Here is a 25,083-nt window from a genome sequence, read left to right as displayed (position 1 = left end):
AAGAAAAACATACACAATATTTCCTTCCCATAGGATTTGCCAGATAGTATCCAAGTGGGCGGCAGGATATCTCCTCAAACTGTTTGGGAATATGTTGACAAAATAAAAGCCTCAGGAACAAAGGTAGTGACAACTATGTTCTTGTTCTTGAAACATAATGTAGTAATAGATTTTTTTTATAAAAATCCTTTTAAACAAGGATTCTATTTAAAAAAAATAATATCATGCTGCTGCTTCTCTTGTTTAGCCTAAATTGTGCAGTTCCATTCATGTTAGGGTGCAGTACCAGACACAGAAGTGTTTTTCATATGAAAAAAACCTAGTGGTGCTGTTTCCTCCTCATCAATGAACGAATTGGTAGATATTATGTGATCCTTCACTTTCAGTGTAATTACCCTGGAACCTGGCATAGTGTCTTCACAAGGAAACTAAAAGATCACAGTTTGGATGTTTTCGGAAAGGACTGAAGTGGTAGTAGGAAGAAAGAGGCGAATGTGTCTTGGAACTATGAAGCATGAATAGATTTCCCTTCAATCTAGATTCTTAAATGTTGGAAGCTTTTGCTGATAAAGTTTGTAGGCTTTTACCTAATATTTCCACAGTTCCAAGACAGGCATATAAAATTATTAAAATAAGAAGAAAAGTAAGCTTCTGCTTACAAGTAAAATGTGTATTTTACTCATGTTTAGAATCCAAGCAGAAGAGATTGTTTAGGCTTGGTTTTATCTGATGCAATTCAGTTTCTGTGTGAGAAGCATTGGTTTCTTGCAGTGAACATATTTAAATGTACTCTCTTTGAAAGGAAGGCTACAGATCTCCAAATCAGACTAAGGATAACTGTCTCTAATCCTTGAGCAACATATTGGCTTATTTTTAATTATTTTCAGTGGAGATTTCTTTGTCCCCCAGAATGGCTTGTCGTAGGCTGGCCTTTTGGTTTTGCCTTTCAACAGTGATACCAAAAGTAAAGAGAATTCCCTTCTACTTGATGGAAGTCAGTGATACTCAAAGTGGTCATCCTTAAATGATGTTCCAGGAATTGAAGTCTGTGTAGTGTAAAATTCTGTCTCTGAGTGAAATAACTGTCTGAAATGCAGCAAATCTTGCTGTGTTTCATTATTTTAATAATAATAATAATAATAATAATAATAATAGGATTTATTTATATGCCACCCAATCACTGGGAATCCGGGCGGCTTACAACAGAGAGGATAATAGACGGTTCCCTGCCCTCGGGCTTACAATCTAAAAGACATGACACAAAAGGAGAAGGGAATGGTGAGGGGGGAGGGGATCAGGTCCAGCATTCTTCTCTCCCTCTGAGGCCTGGACCAAGGCAGATGGACTGGAGGAAGGGCTCTGTTTCTTAATCGAGGCTGGGCCCATCCTGATACACTGATTTTTTTCTTAGATTTTAAAGGCCTTAAAAGAGAAATAAAATCAAGATCATATTTGCTGTCAAATCCTCCTCCTGCTGCCCCTCCTGATACTGAACTGTGATTTTTAGGAAAGAATTGACAACTTGTAAATAAATTTTCCTCCTCTTTCAATAGGAAATTTGTGTGGTTCGTTTTACCCCTGTGACAGAAGAGGATCAGATTTCGTATACTTTACTGTTTGCATACTTCAGCAGCAGAAAGCGTTATGGTGTAGCAGCTAATAACATGAAGCAAATCAAGGATTTATATATTATCCCTTTAGGTGCTTCTGATAAAATTCCACATCAGTTGGTGCCTTTCGATGGTCCTGGTAGGTAAAATAATTGTTTATGGTGGAGATTTTGTTTTTAACCATTTTTGGTCATTACAAGTGTTTTATAACTTAAAGCTGTATTTTAGAGCATTCATGACGTTTGTGAATGGCATATCCATGTGAAGTATTGACTTGATTGGCTTTTAAAAAACAAACAAGAAGCATGCATTTCTGCTTCAGTTTGACATTAATACTCTGGATTCATCATGGACTAATTATTTTGCAGGGCAGAAATTTTACTTCAGGAGCAGCTCTTGGGGAAATTTGTTTAGTATTTCTCCTGGCACATTTAGTAACATGTATTGCTTGATCATTCTGAGATGGGAAAGCAATAGTTATTTTTTTGGTTGGAAGGTTTTTATCTTGAAATACTGTACATGATTAGCTTATACTACTATGGTTTTGTTTTAAATACAGGAATTGAAGTTCATCGACCCAACTTGTTGCTGGGGTTGATCATTCGCCAGAAGCTAAAAAGGCAGATCAGTGCTGTCACTAGTCATGCTGAAGAAATTCCTGAAGGGGTGACACCAGAAAAGAAAAGTAAGCCAAGCAAATCTGAGGCCCTTCATTCAGAAATAGTAGACAAAGAAGAAGAGGAAAATGACTTCTTCAATTCCTTCACTGCTGTGTTGCACAAACAAAGAATCAAGTCCCAACAACCTAACACAGAAGAAGCAACAGCAAATGAACCTGTTCTAGAAGGCATCAAACATGAACCACCAAAGCCTCTGCGGTTTCTTCCGGGAGTTTTAGTTGGATGGGAAAACCAGTCTTCAGCTCTTGAGCTAGCAAGTAAACCACTGCCAATGGATGACATCCTTCAGAGCCTTTTGGATACTACAGGGCAAATGTCTGAACATACCCAACAAGCAGGAGACCAGTTTGTTACTGAAGATCTGCCTTTATCAGATAAACAGGCCATGCTGCAAGAGGAAAAAGTGGACATTCCTGTAATTACTGTTGAAATTGAAGAAACAAAGGATACAAATGATAATTCAAAAGACTCCACTGACAGTATTTTAGCATCTAATATATCAGTAGCAGATGTCTCATGCTCTTCAGGAAGTCTGACAAACCTAAGTCTTAAGGGGAAGCCACCAGATGTTTCAACTGAAGCATTTTTAGCAAACTTAGCTATTCTGTCACAGAACAAAGAAACCAAAGAGACTGTAGAAAACAGTTTAAAGTTGGGTGATGCAGATTGTGTTTCTCAGGAAACTAAAAGGACCACAGATTTTCCTGTCCCAACAGGTGTGGGAATAGGAGTTGGGAGCAATAATGTCAGTGTAGCATCTGTTGATAATGTGACAATGAACAGTTCAAAATCCCCACAGTTCATTAATCTTAAAAGGGATCCAAGGCAAGCAGCAGGACGAGGCCAGCTGAGCAGTGCTTCAGAAAATGAAAGTGACAGTCTTAGAAATGAAGAAATACAAAATAGTCAACAACTGGATGTTTTAGGAACAGAGCAGGCAAATATAGACAATGCACTGCTTTCAGGAAGTGACCTAGCCGTAGATCAGAGTAGCAGTCAAGCATGCAAGAAGATATTGCCTCCAGCTGCCTCTGTAGCGGAAAGTGCATGTTCCTCACAGCTGGAAGGCACAAGTCAATTGCATGAAGAAGCACTGATGCAAAGCATTGAAACAGTTCATTCTGTCCGAAGAGGATTATTACCATCATCTTCATCATCTCAGTTTGAGACTGAAAATGCATGCCCTTCTGACATCAGTACCAAAATTCCCAGTCCTGTTGCAAGTGGAAACTTCTCGCCAATCAGGACTCCCCAGCCTAATTTCCAACTCACTAAAACCACACCTCCTGGTTTTCAGTTTCAAGGGGCTGTAGCCCCTAACTTTCCTCCACAAAACAACCCTGTGTTTGGATTTCCCCCTCACCTGCCCCCTCCACTACTTCCTCCACCAGGTTTTGGCTTTGCTCAGAACACTTTAATGCCTTGGCCTCCCATGCTTCATCTGTCAGGTCAGCCCCCACATTTTATTGGACCAGTCACACCATCCCCACCCCTAGCTCACAAACCAACAAGACTCACTGGACCAGAACATTTTTATCAGAGTAGAGACACTAGGCGACCAGATAGACGTCACAGTGACCCTTGGAGTCGGCCAGTTCCACACACAGAGAGGGCATTCAGTCGGAGGAAAAGTGATCAGCATAGGCAGAGGTTTTACAATGAATCTCACCACCCCAAAAAGGGCCGGCATGATTGGGAGACGGATTCTGAAAGAAACAGGCACAGAGACAGAAATCAGGATAAAGAAAGAGATAGAAAGAGCAGGGAGGATGGGCATCGGGACAAAGAGAGGTCACGCCTTTCACACAGTGATAAGGACTCTGAAGGCAAATCCTCAAGAGAGGGTAGAACCCCTGAAAAAAAGGAGAGTCCCAAAAGTGAAGAGCGTGCCCATGAGAAGGAGAAGGAAAGAGAAAAAAGTAGGGAGAGGCATAGAGAGCGGGATAGTGAAAAGAACAGAGATAGACATCACAAAGATAGGGACCACAGTGACCGAGGGAAAAGCAAAAGGTAAAAGCCAAGAAGGGTTCAGGATATCATTTTTAAATGAATAGGAAATAATCTGTTTTAAATATGTCCTAGAACTCTCTGTAAAAAATAATAATACTTGGGTATAATTGTGCCATCATTTCTCTTTCTTTTTTATATTCCCTGTTCAGTGTTTTATAGAAACAAGTCTGGTTTGGTATCAGTCTGTGTACTTCTTAATTCATTTTTTAAAAACATTCTGTTTGGCCTAGGAGCAAAGTTGAATCATTCAACACTTTATGTTGCTTGTGTAGTCAGTATTTTAAGAGTTTTCTTTTAAATATGCAATAAAAACGTGTAGAGTTTTTTCCCCCATTTTTCAAATTTAGCTACTGTTGAAATGTTTGCAGCCTTTGGTGATGCATACTTTCTGTTTGAAGATGCTCCAGTAACTATAAAAGTGGAGTTTGTACCATTTCCTCTTGTAAAATTGCACTGGCTTTGTAAATGGACCGTGGCACAGCTTCAGAATCCATATTTGAATGTGAGATGCGGCATATGCTGGAGTTGAAGACTTGCAAAAGAACAACGTGGAAAAAAAGAGCAGTATTGATCATTGGATAATTTCCACACATGTTAAACAGCTTCAGAGCAGAAATTATAAGGCCACATAGTCTACATTTTATTGCTTATCAACACACTTAATAGGCTATTTTTTTTTGCACCGCTAGCCTCTGTGCTCTGATTTGTATTAATTTTCCACCCATCTCCATGCCTTGAAAACTTGAATACCTAAGCTTGTACATGACATTGTGTTTTACTATCCTTTATATTGTAAAATGTAAATATTTTAAGGGATATTTTGATTCTACAAATGATAAAGCCTTCTCACTGCTGTCGTTTGTTTGATTTTAATAGATGTGAAGCAGTAGGCTAAACCAATATAACAGAAAGATTATAAATATGGCTTGGCTCTACAGTTCATGACTGGTAATTTTTAATGACCTTAGGGTTTTTAATAAATAGATCAGTAAAAAAATGTGATTTTCTGTGGAAAATTATAGTATATTCCTTTTCCCCCTGTTGGATACTGTTGCACTATTCTGTTCAAAAACCTTGTTTTTTGAAGTATTCAGTAAAATTAGAACATTGTGCATAAAGTACCTTCTTGAGTTAATCGCCTTACCTATGAACATAGATTTTTGCACTTTGGTATCAGAATTTAAAAAAATCCTTTCAACAATATGTGATTAAAACAAATTGTTAGGCTATTTTGAAATCCTATTTAAATATATCGGCCGATTTGCAAACCTTGCACATGGCTCTGCATAGTCACATTAAAAAAATGCTATACCATACAATGCTTAATGGTAGCTTTTGTTTCAGAATACGTCTGTCCAGAAAGTTAGCTTTTAAACATGCATTTTAGCTTACTTTACTTGAGATGTAAATTCTTGGGTGTGTGGCATTGGAGGAAGGGGACTTGACATATCACTCAGCCATTCTGTCTGAGAGTGTGTAGAGTGTTCCACAGTCTACCACTTCAGTCACAACTGTGCACTAACTCAACAGTTGTACACTGTTACTCTCAATAGTGACTCTCTCAAAACCATCCTTCTATATTCTCTCTTATTTTGCCATATAGATAGCAGAAAACAAACATCGTATTTTCTGAAATATGCATACAGTTTAGTGTAATTACCATGGGCAAAAGCGGTAATGAGCAAAAAAAGGTAGGGATGGTATATAGTGTGAATAATTCAGTATATGAATAATACTGAAAATGTGGATTCGTGGGAATCATAAGGTAGGCACCTGGCAGCTTGGAACAGTCAGAAAGGAAAATCTTAAATCCCAAGAAGGCAAATACTGTAAGGTGGCGAATCTGCTGGAGTTCAGATCAAGTAAAAGTCATGGATTGTGTCTCACCTGGATTAAAACAAGTGAGGAAACAGCTGACAGGTAAAGAACTATGTGCAAAACATATTTTTAAGCCTTGAGTTCCTTATGTTCTCTTGCATGGTTAAACAAAGTTGGACCACTAGTGAATATGTGAAAAACAACTCTCTTTGCCATATAAAGTGGGGTTGAGGGGACTGTGAGAGCCTAAAGGACAGCATTAACCTCCCCCTAGAGACCATGGGGAGGTGTACCTCCTGCCACATACCCCATTGCAAAATAGACATATTTTTTGTAGCTTAAAGTGAACCTGGGAGGTTCCAGAACATAGAAATGTTCCCATGCCGCAGGAGAGTTTTTTAAAACAAAAAATTGACCTCTGGCCTCGCCACTGGTCACAAAAATGGCCGTGAGGGGCCACATGCAGCCCATGGGCCACATTTTCCCACCCTTGCCCTAGAGACTTTGTACAGTAGTGGAAATTTTTTCACTGGACAAGGTAAGAGAAGTGTATACAGCATGGTCAGGCAACTGCCATGAATACAGTTTTCTACCCATGGAACCCTTTTGGAACTCCCAGGCTGATAACATGCCAAGGGGGGTGAAGGGTGGGAAAGCAAGTGAATGGAAGTTCGCTTATGGTTTTGAAATGCTGTTTTTTAAAGAAGTTAAAACTGGCGTGCAACCTATTTTAATGCACAATTACATGTTGCAAGCTTTCAAAGTCACACTGGTTTCTGGCAAACAAGAGGAAGAAATTGAATATGTTAGTGATGGGCCTGCATTTTCTGTTTCATGTCTTAGTTCAGATGGTAGGGAGGGCTGTCTGGAAGCTGGCACCTCCCCCTTTGGCCCTGCGGTCACTGGTAGGTTTTCAAAGTCAAGGAAATTAATGGATTTGCTGTATGGCCAACACAGCTACTGCTAGATGTTTTTTGGATTTCAGGGTACCGCATTTTAGCCATCACAGGCGAAGAGAGCCAGTGCAGTGGGACTTTGCCACCTGAGGCTTCTGCCTCCAACAAAGGTAAAGCATGCTAATATTGGCAGCAATTGGCACGTTTTACTGTTACACCGCCTAAAGTTTTCCTGTTGCAAAATATGAAGACTTCTTGAGAAATTCAGTGTTCTCTACCTACATAGGAGCCTGTGGCTTCATAAGGGAAGGAGACATCCTCTTTGAATTGCAAATGGACATTCAATTTCCTTGACTGAAAATCTACCAGTGACCACATGGCCAAAGGGGGAGGTGCCAGCCTCCAAACAGCCCTCCCTACCATCTGAACTAAGACTAGAAACAGAAAATGCAGGCCCATGACTAACATCTTCAATTTCGTTCTCCTGTTTGCCTGATGAAGAAGTTGGTGTGAGTTTGAAAGCTTGCAACATGTAATTGTGCATTTTGGTTGGTCCAATAAAGGTATCATTGTTTGGATGTTATTGGATTTGCTAAATGGCCAACACGGCTACCCCATGTTTTCTAGTAAAGACAGTTTGAGGTCCTTGGTATGCTGATCACACGGATGAGCAGTACCCGAATCAAGTCACCAGTGTGCAAAAGGAAATCAGGAAATGGTCTGCAAGGTTGCCTTTGACGTGACAAGAACGTTTGACGAAATTCAGTAGGTCCAAGGGAATCTCATATGCAGTTTTCTGTTCGTCTTTGGAATATACAACGGACCACTCTTACTGTGAATTGTGTGATATTCTCCTCAGGCCTCATGGAGCTGCATGCCATCATGCCAATTCTAAATCTGACTTTTAGAAGGAAATGGAATAGAAAAATATCCTCCCCCATGGCACATATATTTCAGGTTTGGCCAGATAAGCAAAACACTGTAAGATACAATTCGTTTGACCTCTGTCTATCCCCTGAACTGTTATCACCAGTCTAAGCACATGACAGCAAAACGGGGACAAAACGGGAAAGGCATTATCCAATTCCATGACACGATCTCCTCTTTCTGTCCTGGCTACACCCCCCTGCCCTTTCTAATCTTCTCTAGAGCTCCCCTGAAAATTTTAGGAGCAAGCAGAGGGCAAAAATTTCAGGGTTACTACCCATTTCATCAACAAATTGACTCTGCTATCTGAGTTACTTCAGTAAAGAAAAGATGCAACTACTCTTCTTGATTTGATATATTTTATTAGACAAAAAGAAGAAGAAAAAGAAGTGAGTGACATATTAACTCCTGAATGACTACATTTTATTTGAAAGCCATGAAACAAATACTGTTTGTATGCCATACATCTTCCTGTGGGTTCATATTTAGCTTCCATTTCTCCCAAAGGCGCATATTATCAGAATCAACAGGGTCAATTTATTTTAGTGCATCAACTGATCCATAGAAGATTGGCATTCAAAAAAGGTAATCTTAAAGGGCACTTTGAAGTGAATTTGAAATCATTGCAACATCCATATAGCAATGGGAGAAGGGGGTTGCACTCACTGGATGGGAAAGAAAAGTTGGACAAAACTACAGAAGTAACATTGCTACATCTTCTCTAGAAATATTTTTGTTAGTACCAGTCAGGAAATGGTTCTCCTAAAAGCTCCATTACAATTCCCCTTGATTCTTTGGGTATTCTAAACTGCTCATTTGTATTACAGACCGGAGTTTGGTGTTTGTTCTTGCTTTTGGTTATGGACAAATGCAGGACTTAATGATGAGAAGACAGAAGCTTTGTAGTAGTTTCCACAAAGCTTGGGATTTCCCAAAGAAGCATGCATGGCCTCATCTCTTTTTGTTGTTTTAGTTTTTAAACAGACTTTTAAAAAACTTCTGCGTTTCAAAAGATGTTTTTTTAAAAGTGCTGTGAGTTGGGTTTTAAACTTTCTGCTTTAAGTTTTGGAAAGAGATTCTTTTTATGCTTATTAAAATTGTTCTTTGGTTTTAATTATATATGACAAGCCATCTTGCAAAGGCTTTGTTGTGAAAAGTGGCATATAAGCACTCTGTGATTTGAGAGACTGACACACAGAGAGAAAGTTTTGGCATCTATTTTCTGAATGAATGAATCCTAAAATGTAGAAAAAGACCAGGGCTATTAAAAATACATATAGTGTGCACCTACTGAAAACTAGTTTCATGTCATGAGTCCCAGGGACAAATTTACTAATAACAAAAGTGAATAATCGACATCCTAGATCCACTACTTAGATGATGATGATGATTATTATTATTATTAACTTTTATTTATAAAGCGCTGTAAATTTACACAGCACTGTACATACAATCTTTTAGTTAGACGGTTCCCTGCCCTCAGGCTTACAATCTAAGATAAGTAGCAAAGTAGAGTTTTCTGGCTTGACCCTCTTGCTTTACTGGGCATAGGCTGCTATGGGTGATGGAGATCTGTTCCCTTGTTGATTGGGGAGCGGTGTACTGATGTTTCCAATCCCTCCTGCCAGTGATCTCCAGTGTGGACAGAAATTGCAACATGGATCCTGCTTCTGATTATTGCACCAGAGATCACTGGAAGGAGGGGTAGGAACATCAGTATGCTGCTCTCCGATCTATAGGAGAACAGGTCTTTGTTGCTTGCAGCAGCAGCTGCTGCCTGGTAATGCTGTATTGGTGGACTTTAATAATCATGGCAATAATGACACAACCATGATTATATTTGCTGTTGTTGCTGTGTGCCTTCAAGTCATTTCTTACTTACGGTGACCCTAAGGCAACCCTATCAAGGGGTTATCATGGCAAGGTTTGTTCAGAAGAGGTTTGCCATTGCCTGAGGCTAGAGCATGTGACTTGTCCAAGGTCACCCAGTGGGTTTCATGACTGAGAACGGAATTGAACCCTGGTCTCCAGACTTGTAACCTAACACTCAAACCATTACACCATGCTGTAAAGTAAAGGTAAAGATAGCCCCTTGACATGAATTTCTAGCCATAACCGACAATAGGGAGCGGTGCTCATTTCCATTTCTAAGCCGAAGAGCTAGCATGGTCCAAGAACTGCTCTGGTGGTCATATGGCCAGCATGACTCCACCAAATGCAGTTATCTTCTCATTGAGAAGTGGTACCTATTTATGCACTTGCATTTGCATGCTTTCAAACTGCTAGGTTGGCAGAAGCTGTGACTAATGACAGGAGCTCACCCCATCATGCAGCACCTAGGCCTTGAACTGCCAACCTTCTGATCTTCCGATCATCAGAATTGGCATTTTAATCATAAATATGAATTAGTTACAGAGGCATAACTCTAGGTTATTCATCTGTAACTGCAATAGTGAATCAATCAAACCCTCCTTTCCTCCCATCTTTAATTTTGAAAATGCAGCTAGAAAATACAGGAAAACATTTGCCATTTTCAAAATACTATATACAATTTATTATATATATAATGCAGTAACTAGCTTTTCTCGATTATTAGGTGATCGTGGGGGGGGGGGGGTTATTGCAATTTTTTAACATTAAGCAATTGCCTTGAGTATGGGGAAAGGCAATTTGCAATTTCTGAAGAAGAGCCTCTAATCCATCTTGTGTATCAGCGGCAATGAACTCTTCAATAATGGTTGATATGAGTAACTTATCACATATATGAATACTTAGTTCTTTGAGAAACTAAGATATTTTGCTGTTGTTCAGTTTCTGTGAGAAAAAGGACAGTTGTTAGTTAGCCTGGGAGTTAAGCCTCACATGGGAGATATCTAAGAATAGGAAAAAGGTCTGAGGAAGCAGGATTACAATGAAGAACAAGGATTTAGTGGCAAGGAGATTAAAGGAACGGTCACCATAAGTCAGAAATGACTTGAAGGAACATAACGCACACACAACACACATAAAGTAGACAATTGGGAATAGTAAGTGGACAATGAGGCTTAAGGAGAATGGTGGAGAAAATGGAAGGTGCAAGAATTGATTAGTCTGAGATGGCTATTTGAGCAGTTAAGGTATGAGGTTTTATACCCATGAGAAACAAATGGCAAGGAGAGTGGTTGAGAAATGGTAGGTGAAACTGGGACAGAATTGCTGGGTAGAACACTGTCCGGAAAAGTTATGGATAATGAAAACTGAAGGAGGGAAGAGACAGCTAGACTTGGACAGAAATATATGGCCTATAGACAGAAGGGTTTGTGCATTCTGGGTGGAAATGATGTGGGAAAATAAATGAAGAGGGCATAGAGGTGCCCTCATGTGATCTTGCCTAGAAACCCTAAGGGAACAAGGACGGCCCAGAAACTATGCATGGAAGTTGTAGGGCTGAAATTCACATCTTTGTGTGCTTCTAGTTAGCATGGATCATATATGGTAGTTAGAGTTTTGTACCTATACAGGAGAGGGTTTTTTCTCTCTCAAATCAACCAGTCAATCCTTATCTCCACTATAAACATTATAGCCTTCTCCCTTAACTAGCATGACCTTTTTAGAATCTCCAAAAAGTGCAACATCTTTCATTTTACCCCTGAGTTCTTGGCTAAAAAGACCTGAGGTAGCAATACTTACTCTTCTATCCAATCCAAATCCTCCAAAATAGCAAATGCCTTCATAATTTAAGAGAGTATATTTTCTTCGCGGATCCAGATCTTCCAAGAGAACTAGCTCCTCATCAAAGTACACTTTAATGAGAGTCTTGTTTTGTACAATGGTGACAAAATGCCATTTTCTGCAGCATAGAGACTTGCTCTGGTGAATTAGAGGGATGGCAATTCTCTCTCCGAGGTTTACCACAACTTTCAGCATTCCATCCTCAAGTCCTGCTGCAAGAAAATCATTGTCTTCATCCTCAGCCTTTCCTAGCCATACCAGTAAGCCATCCATATGAGTCGTGGTAAAATTAAAAGATATTCTCGTGAATCTGAGGTCCCTTGTTTTGTAGTGGGGATCTACATATCTGATGTATGAGTTACCAGTAAATTTTGCAGTAAAAAATGATACCTGTTTTTCACACCAGAAGCCTGACCAGCCCACTCTACATGCACATGTGTATGAAAATGACACAGGGTTAGGCATACAAATCCCCCCATGTAGACACTTATTGTGAGAACAGTAAGTAGATTGCTCACATATTTTCCCCATCCAGTTCTTGGGACACAAACAAGAAAAGCCAGAGTTTTCAACTTTGCATTTTCCATTATTTTTACACACTCTGTAGCCACAAAGTGTTCCATCACAGTCACCTACATTAGACCCATGTTTTGCTCCATTCTCAGTTAGCTTTAGTTCTCTGCCATTGACAAGAATCTCTCGAATGCATCCAGTAAATCCAGTGGGCTCATTCTGGATTGCCATGGGATTCACCAAGTTTAAAGAAGACACCCCACCAACGTAGAAATCTGTACATACATCCAGGGCAGTCATGCCACTGCTAGCCTTCTGGGTTATATTGATGCCACTGAGATCCAGGTAGCCTTCATTGCCAACTCTTCCTGCTTTAATTAAATACCAAGTGTTATTTGAGATGAGTACATTTTGAAAGGTCTGCAAAATGACTGTTCTGTCCCCAAGGTTGTAGCGTAGTTGTACATATCCACTGGCTAAAGAGATACTTAGGAAATCACCTGAGAAGAAAGGGGGGAAATAACATTTTAAACAGTTTATGAGCAGGTCAAATGTTTATTGACTGAACAAATAGACAGTGGCCTTGACATTGGCTGTGGCCAGGCTACACAATTAATGCAGTTTGATACTGCTTTAATTCTCATGGCTCCATCCTATGGAATCCTAGGATTTGTAGTTTTTTGTGAAACCAGAGCTCTTTGACAGAGAATCCAAATGCCACACAAAACTACAGACCCCAGGATTCAATAAAAACTACATACCTCAGGATTCAAAACTACAGACCTCAGGATACAAATGAGTACCCAAATTGTTGGGGGCAATTAGCTTACACTGCTTAGACACTGTTAGTTCAGTATGAAGCATTATATAAATGAAACTATTTGTTGGTTTGTCAATAGCATTGAGCAATGGCAGTTAAAGCAGAGTCAAATTGCATTAATTCTGCAGTGTAGATGCAGCCATTGTAAAGAGCCTGACTTGTCACTCACCAAGACAAATGCCAGCTAATAGGGCTGGCTAAGTACCAGGCAGCAAGAACCAAAGCCTTGGTAGTCCAATCAGATATAGCTGGAATGTTGTGTTTGGCCTGTGCAAACTGAAATAGCCTCCCTCCCTTCTTTAAAAAAACAACAACACCAGTGCCAAGTGGGATGAGAGGAAGAATTATTATAAACCAGCAAATACAGAACAAAGGAATGTTCTGACTTTTAAACTGAGCAATAAAATATATAATCTTGAACAGAATGTATTGAAGCAAGTCTAGAAATCTGCATATTTTAAAATCCAACAGGGAATAAGTGGACAGGCGACGTTGCCACAATCCAGTTTTCTGAAGAAATGCCCGTGTGTGGCCCTTGCTGTGGCAGTCAGCGCCTAGGTGTGGGCAACCTTTATTAAGGTTTACATAATAGTCAAAGGAAATTGTTAAGGCTTAAATGGTTGAGCCTTACATAACAGTGGCTAAAGGAAAGGCTTTATATAAGGTGCTTTGCAAACTAAGCAACAGAAACTCCTTTCATTTCTTTTGGTGGCTGCTGGAAATACTCCTGGGCCTTTCATCACTCTAAATCAGTCTGTTTTGACAGGCTTACTGAAAACCAGACAGAATGGACTCAGTTTTTTCCTTTCCATCTAATTTCTTTAATGCAATGTGGTTTGACTAGGTAACATGGATGTTATGAATTGGTTAGGGAACTCTACTGATGTGAGACTTGTGACATGGACAGAAAGAAAGTGTGATTGAAATGAATGCTTGTGGCAAATTGTTCCACAGAACTGTTCCTCCTGGAGCTTATAAAAGAATTGGCTTATGGTTTTTTTCACACCTAGTTAAAAAAACACTCGTGTTTTAATACAATAAAAAGTTCCATTTGCTTCAACAGAGGTCATTTCCAAGCAAGTGTGGCTAAAAGTGCAATCTTAGGTGCAAAAAAAAAAAAAAAAAAAAAAAAAAAAAAAAAGGCCAATGCGATTTTAGGCTTCATCAATAAAAGTATAGTGTCTAGATCAAGAGAAGTAATAGTGCCACTGTATTCTGCTTTGGTCAGGCCCCACCTGGAATATTGTGTCCAGTTCTGGGCACCACAATTTAAAAAGAATGTGGAGAAACTGGAGCGTGTCCAAAGGAGGGCGACTAAAATGGTGAAAGGTCTGGAAACCATGCCCTATGAGGAACGACTCAGGGAGCTGGGGATGTTTAGCCTGGAGAAGAGAAGGTTAAGAGGTGATATGATAGCCCTGTTTAAATATTTGAAAGGATGTCATATTGAGGAGGGAGCAGGCTTGTTTTCTGCTGCTCCAGAGAACAGGACCCGGAACAATGGATGCAAGCTACAGGAAAAGGGATTCTACCTCAACATTAGGAAGAACTTCCTGACAGTAAGGGCTGTTCGACAGTGGAACATACTCCCTCGGAGAGTGGTGGAGTCTCCCTCCTTGGAGGTCTTTAAGCAGAGGCTAGATGGCCATCTGTCAGGGATGCTTTGATTTGGATTTCCTGCATGGCAGAATGGGGTTGGACTGGATGGCCCTTGTGGTCTCTTCCAACTCTATGATTCTATGATTCTATGAAAATACGTTGTTGTTTTTAGCGTGACTATGTGAATAATTTCACGTATTCACTCTGGGTTTGTTGTTCACACTATGGAACTGTGAGTTGGGTTGCTCACACATGTCAACACTCAAATAAAGATGGTGTAAATGTATTTGAAGCACATTAAAGGCATGCAGAGTTTTATCCTGATTTATCCTGGGTCTATTCGCATTGTTTATTCACACAATCAAGAATCCTAATCTTTTAGGAGAACTTGAGAAACTTGTGGATAACCTGTCAGAAACTCCCCCCCCCCCCCGACATTGATGGGTTAGGTGAGGTTTTTTGGCAGCTCCCCCCCAATTTAATCAAATGTATTCAACATGCATGTGAACAACAAAGATTCAACCCAGATTCTACCTGGATTATTTTCACCATCTGAATAACCCCTTAGGTATAAAATGGGCTACTATTATTTTACTTTTGGTAAAGAAAGAGATAAAAGCTGACACAATCATGAAGCAATGCTTTTTTTTAAAGTTAAGTGGATTGGCTCAATTGGTGTGGATGTGGGAGAGTGACAACTTCACCCTTTTTATTGCTTTTGCATTAGTATCTTCATTAATGTCAGCCTTAATTTCATTGCCACCTTTCAGTGGCTGTTGGACTTATCTATGCAGGGTGTTGGACAGGGTGGTGGCATACAAGTTTACTTTGAAAGTAGAAAGCAGTGGTATGGGCATGCCTCTGGAGGGAAAAAAAAGCATGTAGGTGGAAGAAGCACCTCTCTTTTCTTCCTCCAACAGAATTTTTTCCTTATGTTAGTGTGAGAAAATCTCATGTGTCTGGTTCAAACTGAAAATGATGTACATTTAAGAGAAAGTACTGGTTGTGATCATGTAAGTATGTCTACGTGCTTCTTGTAGGGCTGATATGAAAATGTGCGGTGGGAACAGCTTAGAGCCCCCAGGTCCATTTTTAAGTGCCCTCAAAACCCTCTAAGGGACATTTGGGGGGGGGGGGGGCTGAGGACAGATCTTTTTCACAGAAAATGACCTGCAAGTCATCTTCTGAGTTGCTTCTTCTTAGGAAAAAAAGTCTCAAATTGCTTAAATGGCCCAGAGTGGGCCAAAATCTTGAAAAGTATACTCCCTATACCCTGGAGGGATTTGAGGCCAATTATTTTATTTTTTTTTATTTTTTTTTTTTTTTGATTTTATTGCTTAAAATACGAAGATATACATCATTCAACATTATCAACACAAACTAAACAGAGGCTTCCAACATCTCAAATCAGAACTATTACATATGATGATCCTGTATCTTCAAAGATCTTGATAACAAATAAACTTCCTATAGTACAACATTTGCCTATGTGTTTGTTACTCTCCATATTAGAGTTCCCTTATAACACTTTACATTTTTTCTATTACTCCAGTCTAAACATTTGCTTACTTATTTTATAACGCCCTATTTTCTATATGTTAACAGCGATTGCTTAATAGTACTATTAGATTTACATTGCTTTACACAACTTTCCATCTATCTTCACAGAAATTTTTTAGTGACTCCCATTCCCTTTCCACTTCTTCCTCATCTATTCCCTGAATAATTCTAGTTAATCTGTCCATTTCCATCATGTCATATATCTTCAGTAGCCACTCATCTATTGATGGTGTTTCGTTGTTTTTCCAATATTGTGCCAGTAATAACCTTCCTGCTGAAACCATGTATAAGATTTTGCGCCAGTGTCTTTTCTCTGTTTCCCAGGGTATTCTATTAGTCATGTTTAACAGATAAATTTCTGGGGTTAGATCAAAATCTATCCCAAGGCTTTTAGTTATACATGTGTGAATTTGACTCCAATATTTCTTTACCTTGGGACATTCCCACCATACATGAAACCAGGAACCTTTTGTATTTGCACATTTCCAACATTGGCTACTACTGTCTTTGTGGATTCTTGCCAGTCTGGCTGGAGTCAAGTACCATCTTGCTTCCATTTTCTTATAGTTTTCTTGTAGGTTTTGACATGCAGTGAACTTTTGCGTTTTTTCTCTGGCGTACTGCCAACTTTTCAATTCAATTGTCTTTCCCAGATCCCTGGCCCACTGTATCATGGAATCTTTTATTACATTTTCTTCCACCTTCCTTTGTAATAGAACTTTGTAGAGTTTAGATGTTAATTTCTTTTGTTCTTTTCGTAGCACATTATCCAATTCAGTATTTTTAATTTCAAATTTTTCCGTTAATAAGTCTTTTTTAAATCTTTCTGTCAGTTGTTGGTAGAGAAACCAATGCTTTTGAATGTCCATATTCTTAATGTCCTCTAATTTTTTAAACTTATAATTATTCAAGTTGTCTTTTGAGAGTAGATCTTCATACCTCAGCCAACTGGAGATTTGGGTTCTATTATAAAAAGCCTCGTGGGGTGAAACCCATCCTGGTGTTTTCACATAAAAAAGATGTTTTACTTTGAGCCACACTGTTAGAATTGCTTTTCGCACAAAATGATGTTCAAACTCTCTGTTAACTTTGTGTTTGTCATACCATAAATAGGCATGCCATCCATATCGGTTATTGAAGCCTTCTATGGCGAGCAGTTTTTCATCTGTCAAGTTTACCCAGTCCCTTACCCAAGTGAGACAATTTGCTTCGAAATATAATTGTAAGTCTGGCAGGTCAAATCCTCCGTTCATATTGAGATCTATTAATGTTTTCCACTTAACACGGGGTTTTTTCCCTGCCCACACAAATTTCCTTATTTCCTTGTTCCATTCTTCTAGTTTTTTCAAATTGGCGATTATTGGAATATTAGTGAACAAATAGTTAAACTTGGGAAGGACAGTCATTTTGATGGCAGCGATTCTACCAGAGAAGGAGAGGTTTAATTTAGACCATTTCTGAAGATCTTGCCTTATTTTTTTCCAAATATGGTTGTAGTTATTTTCAAATAGATCAATGTTCCTATTTGATATCCAGATACCTAAGTACTTCGTTTTTTTTACCACCTTGCAGTTTGTAATGGTCTGTAATTCCTTCTCCTCTTTAGGTGATAGGTTTTTTGTTATTATTACAGATTTTTGCACATTTATTTTAAGTCCGGAAACTAATCCGAAGTTCTCAATAACCTCTATTACTTTATGTGCACACGAGTTTGAGTTTTCTAAGAATACCACTAGGTCATCTGCGTACGCTTTTAGTTTGAACTCAAATTTCTTAATTTTCACACCTGAGATCTCTGGATCTTTCCTAATTCTATTATTTAAATCTTCCATTACAATAATAAACAATAGAGGCGATAGCGGACATCCCTGTCTTGTTCCTCTTTGAATGTTAAATTGTTGAGTTCTCTCACCATTTACTATTAGTCTTGCTGTTTGATTGGTATATATGCTTTTTATCCAACTGAAGTATCTCTCTCCCACTCCAAGATTTTGTAGAGTTCTTAACATATAATCCCAATTTAAGCTATCAAAAGCTTTGTATGCGTCAATGAAAAACATTCCGAGTTTCCTTTGAATGTTCTTTTCAAAAAATTCGATTAAATTTAACACGGTTCTGATATTTTGCTTTAAATGTCTTGTGGGTAGGAAACCGGATTGGTCTTGATCTATTTGATTTACTAACTCTTTTTTCAACCGCTCTGCCAGGATGTATGCATAGATTTTGTAGTCTATGTTAAGCAGAGAGATTGGTCTGTAATTCTCTACAGAAGTATTATCTTTGTCTTCTTTTGGAATAAGCGTTATGTCATTTACCGTCCAGGAATCAGGGATGCCTTCCTTCTCAATTTTATTCAGCATATTCCTTAAAGGTGTTATTAATACATCTACTAATTTTTTATAATAAATTGCAGTAAACCCATCTGGACCTGGTGATTTATTTAATTTCAGATTTCTTATTGCTTTTCTTATCTCTTCTTCTGTGAATTCTTCATTTAATCTATCCTGTGCTTGTTTTGGTATTTCTTTCCATTTTTGTATGTTAATGTTTTCTCTTATAAGATTTCCCCTTCCTTCTGGAATTGGAGTTTTCCCGTATAGATTTGTGTAAAAACGTACAAATTCTTGTTTTATATCTTCTTGTGTTGTTATAACTTCCTTATTCACACGTATCTTTTCTATATGGTTTCTTTTCCGATTTTGCTTCAACTTCTGCATCAGCCATTTTCCGTTTTTGTTCGCGTTTTCAAACCTTTTTTGTCTAGCTATTTTCATATTTTTCCCCACTTCTCTTGTTAGATCAGTTTTCAGTTGTTTCCGTAGAACTTCCAATTGTGTCAATATTTTCTTTGAGGTTGGGTTTTGCACTAGTTCTTGTTCTTTTTGCTGTATTTTCTCCTCTATTTTTAGTTGTTTTTCATTCCTTAATTTTTTCAAATATGCTCCACGTTTTATTAAGAGACCCCGTACAAAAGCTTTGGAAGTGTCCCATATAACTTTATTTTTTGTTTCCAAATTATAGTTATCCTGAAAAAACAGTTTTATTTGAGCCTTTAACTCCTCTAGGAAAATATCATCTGTTAAGATGTTATCATTTAATCTCCAGTTATATTCATTTCTTTTTGTTTTTAATTCTAGTAATATCGGTTTATGATCTGATTCTATTTTCGGGAGTATGCTCATGTTGTCCAACATTTTCTCTAAATTATTAGTGATTAGAAACATATCGATACGGGATGCAGAGTCATATTGTTCCGAGAAGAACGTATATCCTGGTGCTTGATCATATAGTTTAGTCCACACGTCTTCAAAATCAAATTGTTCATATAAACTGAAAAAAGAGCTCGGAAGTTTCCCTTGGTTTTTTTTAATTTTCCTGTGAGATTTCCTATCTCGAGTTGGTTTAATTACGCCAATTATTTTATGAACGTCTGTGGAAAAGGTACAGTTCTCTGAGGTCCTCTGGGGAGCGGGTCAGTACTGTCCTAATCACTGCTCATTCATGCTTTACAGGATATCTACATGACAGTCATATTCAATAATGATCACCTATGCATTCTCCTCTTCCAACTCCATTTCACCACAACTACATGTCCCTGCTAAAGCAAAGCTTCTTTCTCCCATTTCCTTTTCCATAAGCAGTCCAAATACTTTAATAACACTGTTACTTCTCTGCTCTGTTATTGTAATTCTCCTTTCAAAGTTCACTGGCAGGGAGAAAATTTGATAAACCCCTTTTGCTGTGCTGCAGCACTTTCTTATCAAGAGTGCACTGTAGCTGTACTACTCCTAAAGGCCAAGACCCAACAGCACTGCTGGTGGCGGGTAAAGCTTCACCAGTGTTGAATAGGCTGAATCTCCATGTTCCTTGGTTGTGCAACACACCTTGAGAGTGTGCATCCCTACAGCCCCCTAGTGGCTGATGGAGTAAGGAGATGTTTGGGTACCATCCAGCTGCAGTTGGGTAGCTGGGAAAAGCAAAGAGCTGTTGGCCTTCTGGACCTCCAGTGTTAGGCTGCACACAAACAAGTGTCACCTTTCCCCATCTGTTCAACTATGGTGGCCTCCATATCCTCAGCCCATAGGAATGCATACTGGTGTCATCAAAATCTTTTGCACCAGGAAGGAGGACATCACACAGGAAAGTAAAAGATGGCCTTTTAGTAGGAGGTAGTGGAATATCCATCAAGATGTTTTGCCAACATAACTAAGGGTTGGTCAGTATATCCTCTCTCTCTCTCTCTCTGTAGTTAGACTTACTCTGACTTCTTCAATACAGTATATGCAGAACAACAGGACATTCCAATGGAGTCCTGTCTATTTGCTTCGATCATTTCCCCTTGTTCCTGTAAGAGCATAATGCAAGTCCAAACTCTGCCTCTTACCTGATCGTGGGCTCAAGTGCTGGGCAGTGTAAAAGAGGATGCCATCGCTGGAAAGGGTCTGGAATTGCAATTGGATATGAAACTTGTGTCGAATATTGAAGGAATCAAATGCCATCCAAGATGATTTCTTGCTACTGAAAGATGCATCGCTTATGGACAGGGCTACAAAACAGAATAGAAAGTGATCATGTCTGTTGAGAATTGGTGACAAATCACTCTTTTGGCACTTGTGATGCAAAGCATAATATTTTCTCAACTAGTATGCAGGATTGGAATGAGGTTTCCACAACCAATATAGTCATGGTCCCCTAAATATATAGTTTGGATTTGCACTAGCTTCTGCAATAAATCCAGGGTGAACCAGCTGTGTCTATCACTACAGTTTTTGCTATGCAGCTGAAATGCTTGAAAGTAACATTTGCAGTCATATGCCATAAGTGATACGTGGCAGTGGATGTAGACTTTTCTGCATCCCATATGGTTAAATGTTTGATTGTTTGTGTATAAATCACATCTCCACTTACCAGGCATACAAAGCAGCATAAAAAGTTTAAAACTACAACCAAATGCAAAAAACAAGGGATGAAACAAAAAAACCACAATAGCATTTAAACGCAGCACTAACATTAAAAAGCAACAGAACATAATGCAATATTAAAAGCTTGTCAGAATGTAACAGCTTTTTTTTTTTGCCCATCTAAAACAAAATAAAGAAGGATCCAGTCCTGGTTCCTTCAGAAGGAAGTTCCAAAACAAGAATGCTGTAAGTGAAAAGGCCCTGACTGAAGTGCCCATCTCTATATGATGGGACATATATAAGGAATTCTGGTGATGATCATAACTGTAAACACATTCATTTGGAAAGATGCAGACATCTAGCTATGCTGGCCCCAAACTATTTAGGACTTTGTATACCAAAAGCTGCACCTAGAACTGTGCCCCCAAAGCCAGAATGAATGTGTATGTGCCTTAAGGTCGCCTGTCAACTTGTGGTGATCCCATGAATTTCACAGTGTTTTCCTAAGCAAGGAGTAAAGGTGGTTTTGCCAGTTCCTTCCTCTGAAATACAGCCTACAGCAACTGGTATTCCAGTTTTCTAAATTAAATATATCTATATAGACATCTGCCAGCACAAAGGATGGTGAGGTACTTCTTAATGGAGTAATTCAATTTTAATAAAAAAACAAACAATTATAACCATGCTCTAAACCAGTGGTCCTCAAACTTTTTCGGGCTACCATCCCCTTTCCTTTTGGGCAGCAACCCTAGCACCTCCCTGGAGCATATTTTTTGATATTAGGTCTACTGTTCTCCATATAGTCATGCTAGCTACATGACCATCTCTGACAATACTATATCCCTTGGCTTAGTAACAGTGATGCGCACTGCCCCCTACAATTGGATATTATTATTATTATTATTATTATTATTATTATTATTATTATATTTATTGGTATCCCACTCTCCTCTCAGAATTGGGACTCAGAGTGGCCTCATAATGCCAAGCAAACAAAACCCCCAAAACAGAAGGACCATTTACCTTTATGCCTGCAAAATCTATTTGAAAAGAATATCCTAAACATTTCTTGTTATCTGATTGTACTTATTTTTACCTTTGTCAGACCTTTGCCACTCTACATGCACTGTTTTACAAATTAAAAGAGGAGTGAGCCAGTGTTAGGTCTGAGTACAGAAAGTGTTGACAACAGCCATCTGATTTTTTAAAATAAAAAACTGTTCTCCCATCTCTAGTAGTATTGCTGTGTTATTGAGTGGGCCACAAAGGATACTTTGAACACATTGTAAGAGATTTAATGTACAGTAGTGGATTTTAATGCAATTTAATTTAATTCAATTTAATGGGATTACATGGTAATTCCCTATTACCATGTATGGATGCAAGAGCTGAGCAGTTGAGAAAGAAGATAGGAAGAAAATAAATTCATTTGAGATGTGGTTCTGGAGAAGAGTGCTGAGTATCCCATGGATAGCCAAAAAGACAAACACATGACCCCTAGAGCAGAACAAGCCAGAAATCTTCCTGGAAGCCAAGATGACAAAACTGAGGCTATTGTACTTTGGACATAACATGAGAAGGCACAACTCACTGGAAAAAAAATAATGCTAGGGAAGGTGGAAAGAAGCAGAGAGAGAGGAAGGCCACATGCTAGATGGATGGACTCTATTAAGGAAGACATGGGTATGAGTTTACTAAGCAAAGCAGTGCAGGACAGGGATTCTTGGAGATGTCTTATCCACAGGGTCACCATGGGTCGAAATTAACAACAACCACAGAGTGGATTTAAACAATTTTATTTTGCTTCTTTAAAAATAAATTGTAGGAGGGCTCAGAAACAATAAACTTCAGTGCTAGTAGTACATTACTAAATGAAAGAAGAGTTTAAGGTGAGAATCCCACTGGACCAATTAGAATGATGAGACTGGTGTTGACTTTGAGAGTACTGTTGCTGAAGTAAATTCCCCTTTCCCTCTTGCACTCATTATTTTTTGCTAGGTGGCCTACAAAACACTTCAGTTCACCAGTCTTCTCCTTGCCTTCCTCTCCTATCATTTGCTGTTGTCATGGATGCCTCTCTCTCTAGGCAATTCTCAGACTTCTCAAGTCCCAAATGGCTTCTTTGTGCTTTGAACATACCACATCCTGAAACTTAATTGTAAGAGCTTCTTTTGACAATGTTTGACCACCACAATTCCCCAGGAATCTTGAGGTGAACAGCAAAGCACCATCCTGGGATACATAGAAATGATCTCTCCTTCTTATGGTTAGATGTAAGATTTTGCACAAAAAGAACAAAAGGTTATAGAAAACAACAGCTGACTATCCCCAAAATGCAATTATGGACTGTGCTTATTGTCCAGTCATGGACTATAGCAGTTTGTCTCCCAAATATGCCAATCTGGACAGAGAGAGACCCTTAAATGTAATTGTGATTAAGGATTTCAGAATATGACATCTCCTGAAGAACCTGATTCAGATGGCTATTAACAGATGACCATTAAAACCAACCAACCAACCAACCCACCAGAACTGGACAGAATTCAGAGGTGTCACTACAGGAGAAAGGGAATGAGTGCATTGCCCTTCAACAAATGTAATTCTTCATGGTTCGATATTGCAGAGACAATTCCCTGGACACTTGGTCTGCCTAAACTCTATTTCTACATGCTTAGTCTAAGTAAGGAAATGCTAGAAATTTGGGGAGTGAAGAACAGTTAATTTTGGGGGGCAAAATTCTTCTTTTTGTGAGGCCAGGTCCATTTATGCTCCCATAGCTACACCCCTGCACAAAGTCCACTTTTCATTTGGGGAAAAACTGTTATTTTAAAATGTTAAAGGCAGGGGCTGCAACCCATTTAAAAGGTGAATTATCTCTCCTGGAGGCTTCCATGAAAGGCTATTCACTCTCCATTTTTCAGCTGAAGAAAGGGCAGTCTGGGGCATCTGGAAAGTCACAAACAGCCTTGGGGACCCAATGCTGCCAGGACTGCATTTTGTCCATCTCTCCTTTAAGGAATCCTTTGGCATTACTCTTTGTTCTTTAACTACTGTAATCACATGGATACAGATTAAGAGCATGGCCCACCAGTGAGAGCCAGCATTGTGTAGTGGTTTGAGCATTGAGCTACAGCTCTGGAGACCAGGGTTCAAATCCCCACTTGGCCACAGAAACCCTCTGGGTGAACTTGGGCAAGTCACACTCTCTCAGCTTTAAAGGAAGGCAAAGGCAAATCTTACCAAGTAAACCCCATAATAGAGTTGCAGTAGAGTCACCATAAATTGGGACTGACTTGAAGGCACACAACAACAGCCAGTGAGATTCCAAAAGAACGATGTTCTCAGGCAAAACCTAATATTAATGTCTCCATATAGAGTATGCATTTTATAAATGGAAACTGTTCCACTCTGCCCAACTCATCTACCTGGGGCATATGCCAATCTGGCACGCTCATCCATAATTAGAATAAATATATTTATATAATTATACAAAAGAGTTTTTTTTAGTTTACACTTACTCTTTGTCTCCACACTGTTCCTGAAAAATTGGTCCCTAACAAAGAACAACAACAAAAAGTACTTGGAAAGGAGACAGTGAGGGAGCACTATTTGCTGTAGGATATATTTCAGAGGAAGAAAATGACAAACTACCTCCATGAATCCCTTGCCTAAGAAACCTTACAAAAATTCATGGGATGACAGTAAGTCAACAGGTCTTTCCCTCTCCCACAAACACATACCAAATTAAACAACACTTCACACATCAGGGATAGGTCCACAACTATGCAAGGCAAAGAGAGTTATCTATCAGTTAGTCCTCACCTGACTCTCACTCTTGGACCAGCTGTAATTCATCAGTATAACTAGGTAGCATGGATCAAACCCACTTCTACTTTCCTTTTTAGTGGGATGACCTTTGCCTTTAATCTATTATCTCACCATTGTGGTTATTTATTGTCCTGTTTAGGGAAGGGCATTTTAGAATTGTAAACTACAAGCTCCAGAATGTCACAGGAGGTAACCACAGCAGTTAAAGTG

The 25,083-nt window shown here is 39.0% G+C and overlaps 2 protein-coding genes across 8 annotated transcripts in view; one reads left to right on the top strand and one right to left on the bottom strand.

The window, feature by feature from the left end:
- The window catches only part of PHF3 (PHD finger protein 3), a 56,274-nt gene extending 51,120 nt beyond the window's left edge, over window positions 1-5,154 (top strand). For all 7 annotated transcript variants that reach the window (XM_089530995.1, XM_089530996.1, XM_089531002.1 and 4 more), the window contains 3 exons: window positions 34-123; window positions 1,554-1,749; window positions 2,170-5,154. In XM_089530995.1, coding sequence (XP_089387121.1) covers window positions 34-123; window positions 1,554-1,749; window positions 2,170-4,304 — 2,421 coding nt within the window. In that variant the 3' untranslated portion in view covers window positions 4,305-5,154. The remainder of the gene's footprint in view (window positions 1-33; window positions 124-1,553; window positions 1,750-2,169) is intronic.
- Window positions 5,155-11,428: 6,274 nt separating this feature from the next.
- The window catches only part of EYS (EGF-like photoreceptor maintenance factor), a 670,725-nt gene continuing 657,070 nt past the window's right edge, over window positions 11,429-25,083 (bottom strand). The window contains exons 29-30 of the mRNA XM_089530993.1: window positions 20,529-20,690; window positions 11,429-12,665 (exon numbers count right to left, since the gene is read on the bottom strand). Coding sequence (XP_089387119.1) covers window positions 11,473-12,665; window positions 20,529-20,690 — 1,355 coding nt within the window. The 3' untranslated portion in view covers window positions 11,429-11,472. The remainder of the gene's footprint in view (window positions 12,666-20,528; window positions 20,691-25,083) is intronic.

Source organism: Sceloporus occidentalis, unplaced genomic scaffold (assembly GCF_023333645.1).
Source record: "Sceloporus occidentalis isolate IW3139 unplaced genomic scaffold, rSceOcc1.0.p SCAF_6, whole genome shotgun sequence".
NCBI lineage: Eukaryota > Metazoa > Chordata > Lepidosauria > Squamata > Phrynosomatidae > Sceloporus > Sceloporus occidentalis.
This window is presented reverse-complemented; position numbering and strand designations above follow the sequence as displayed.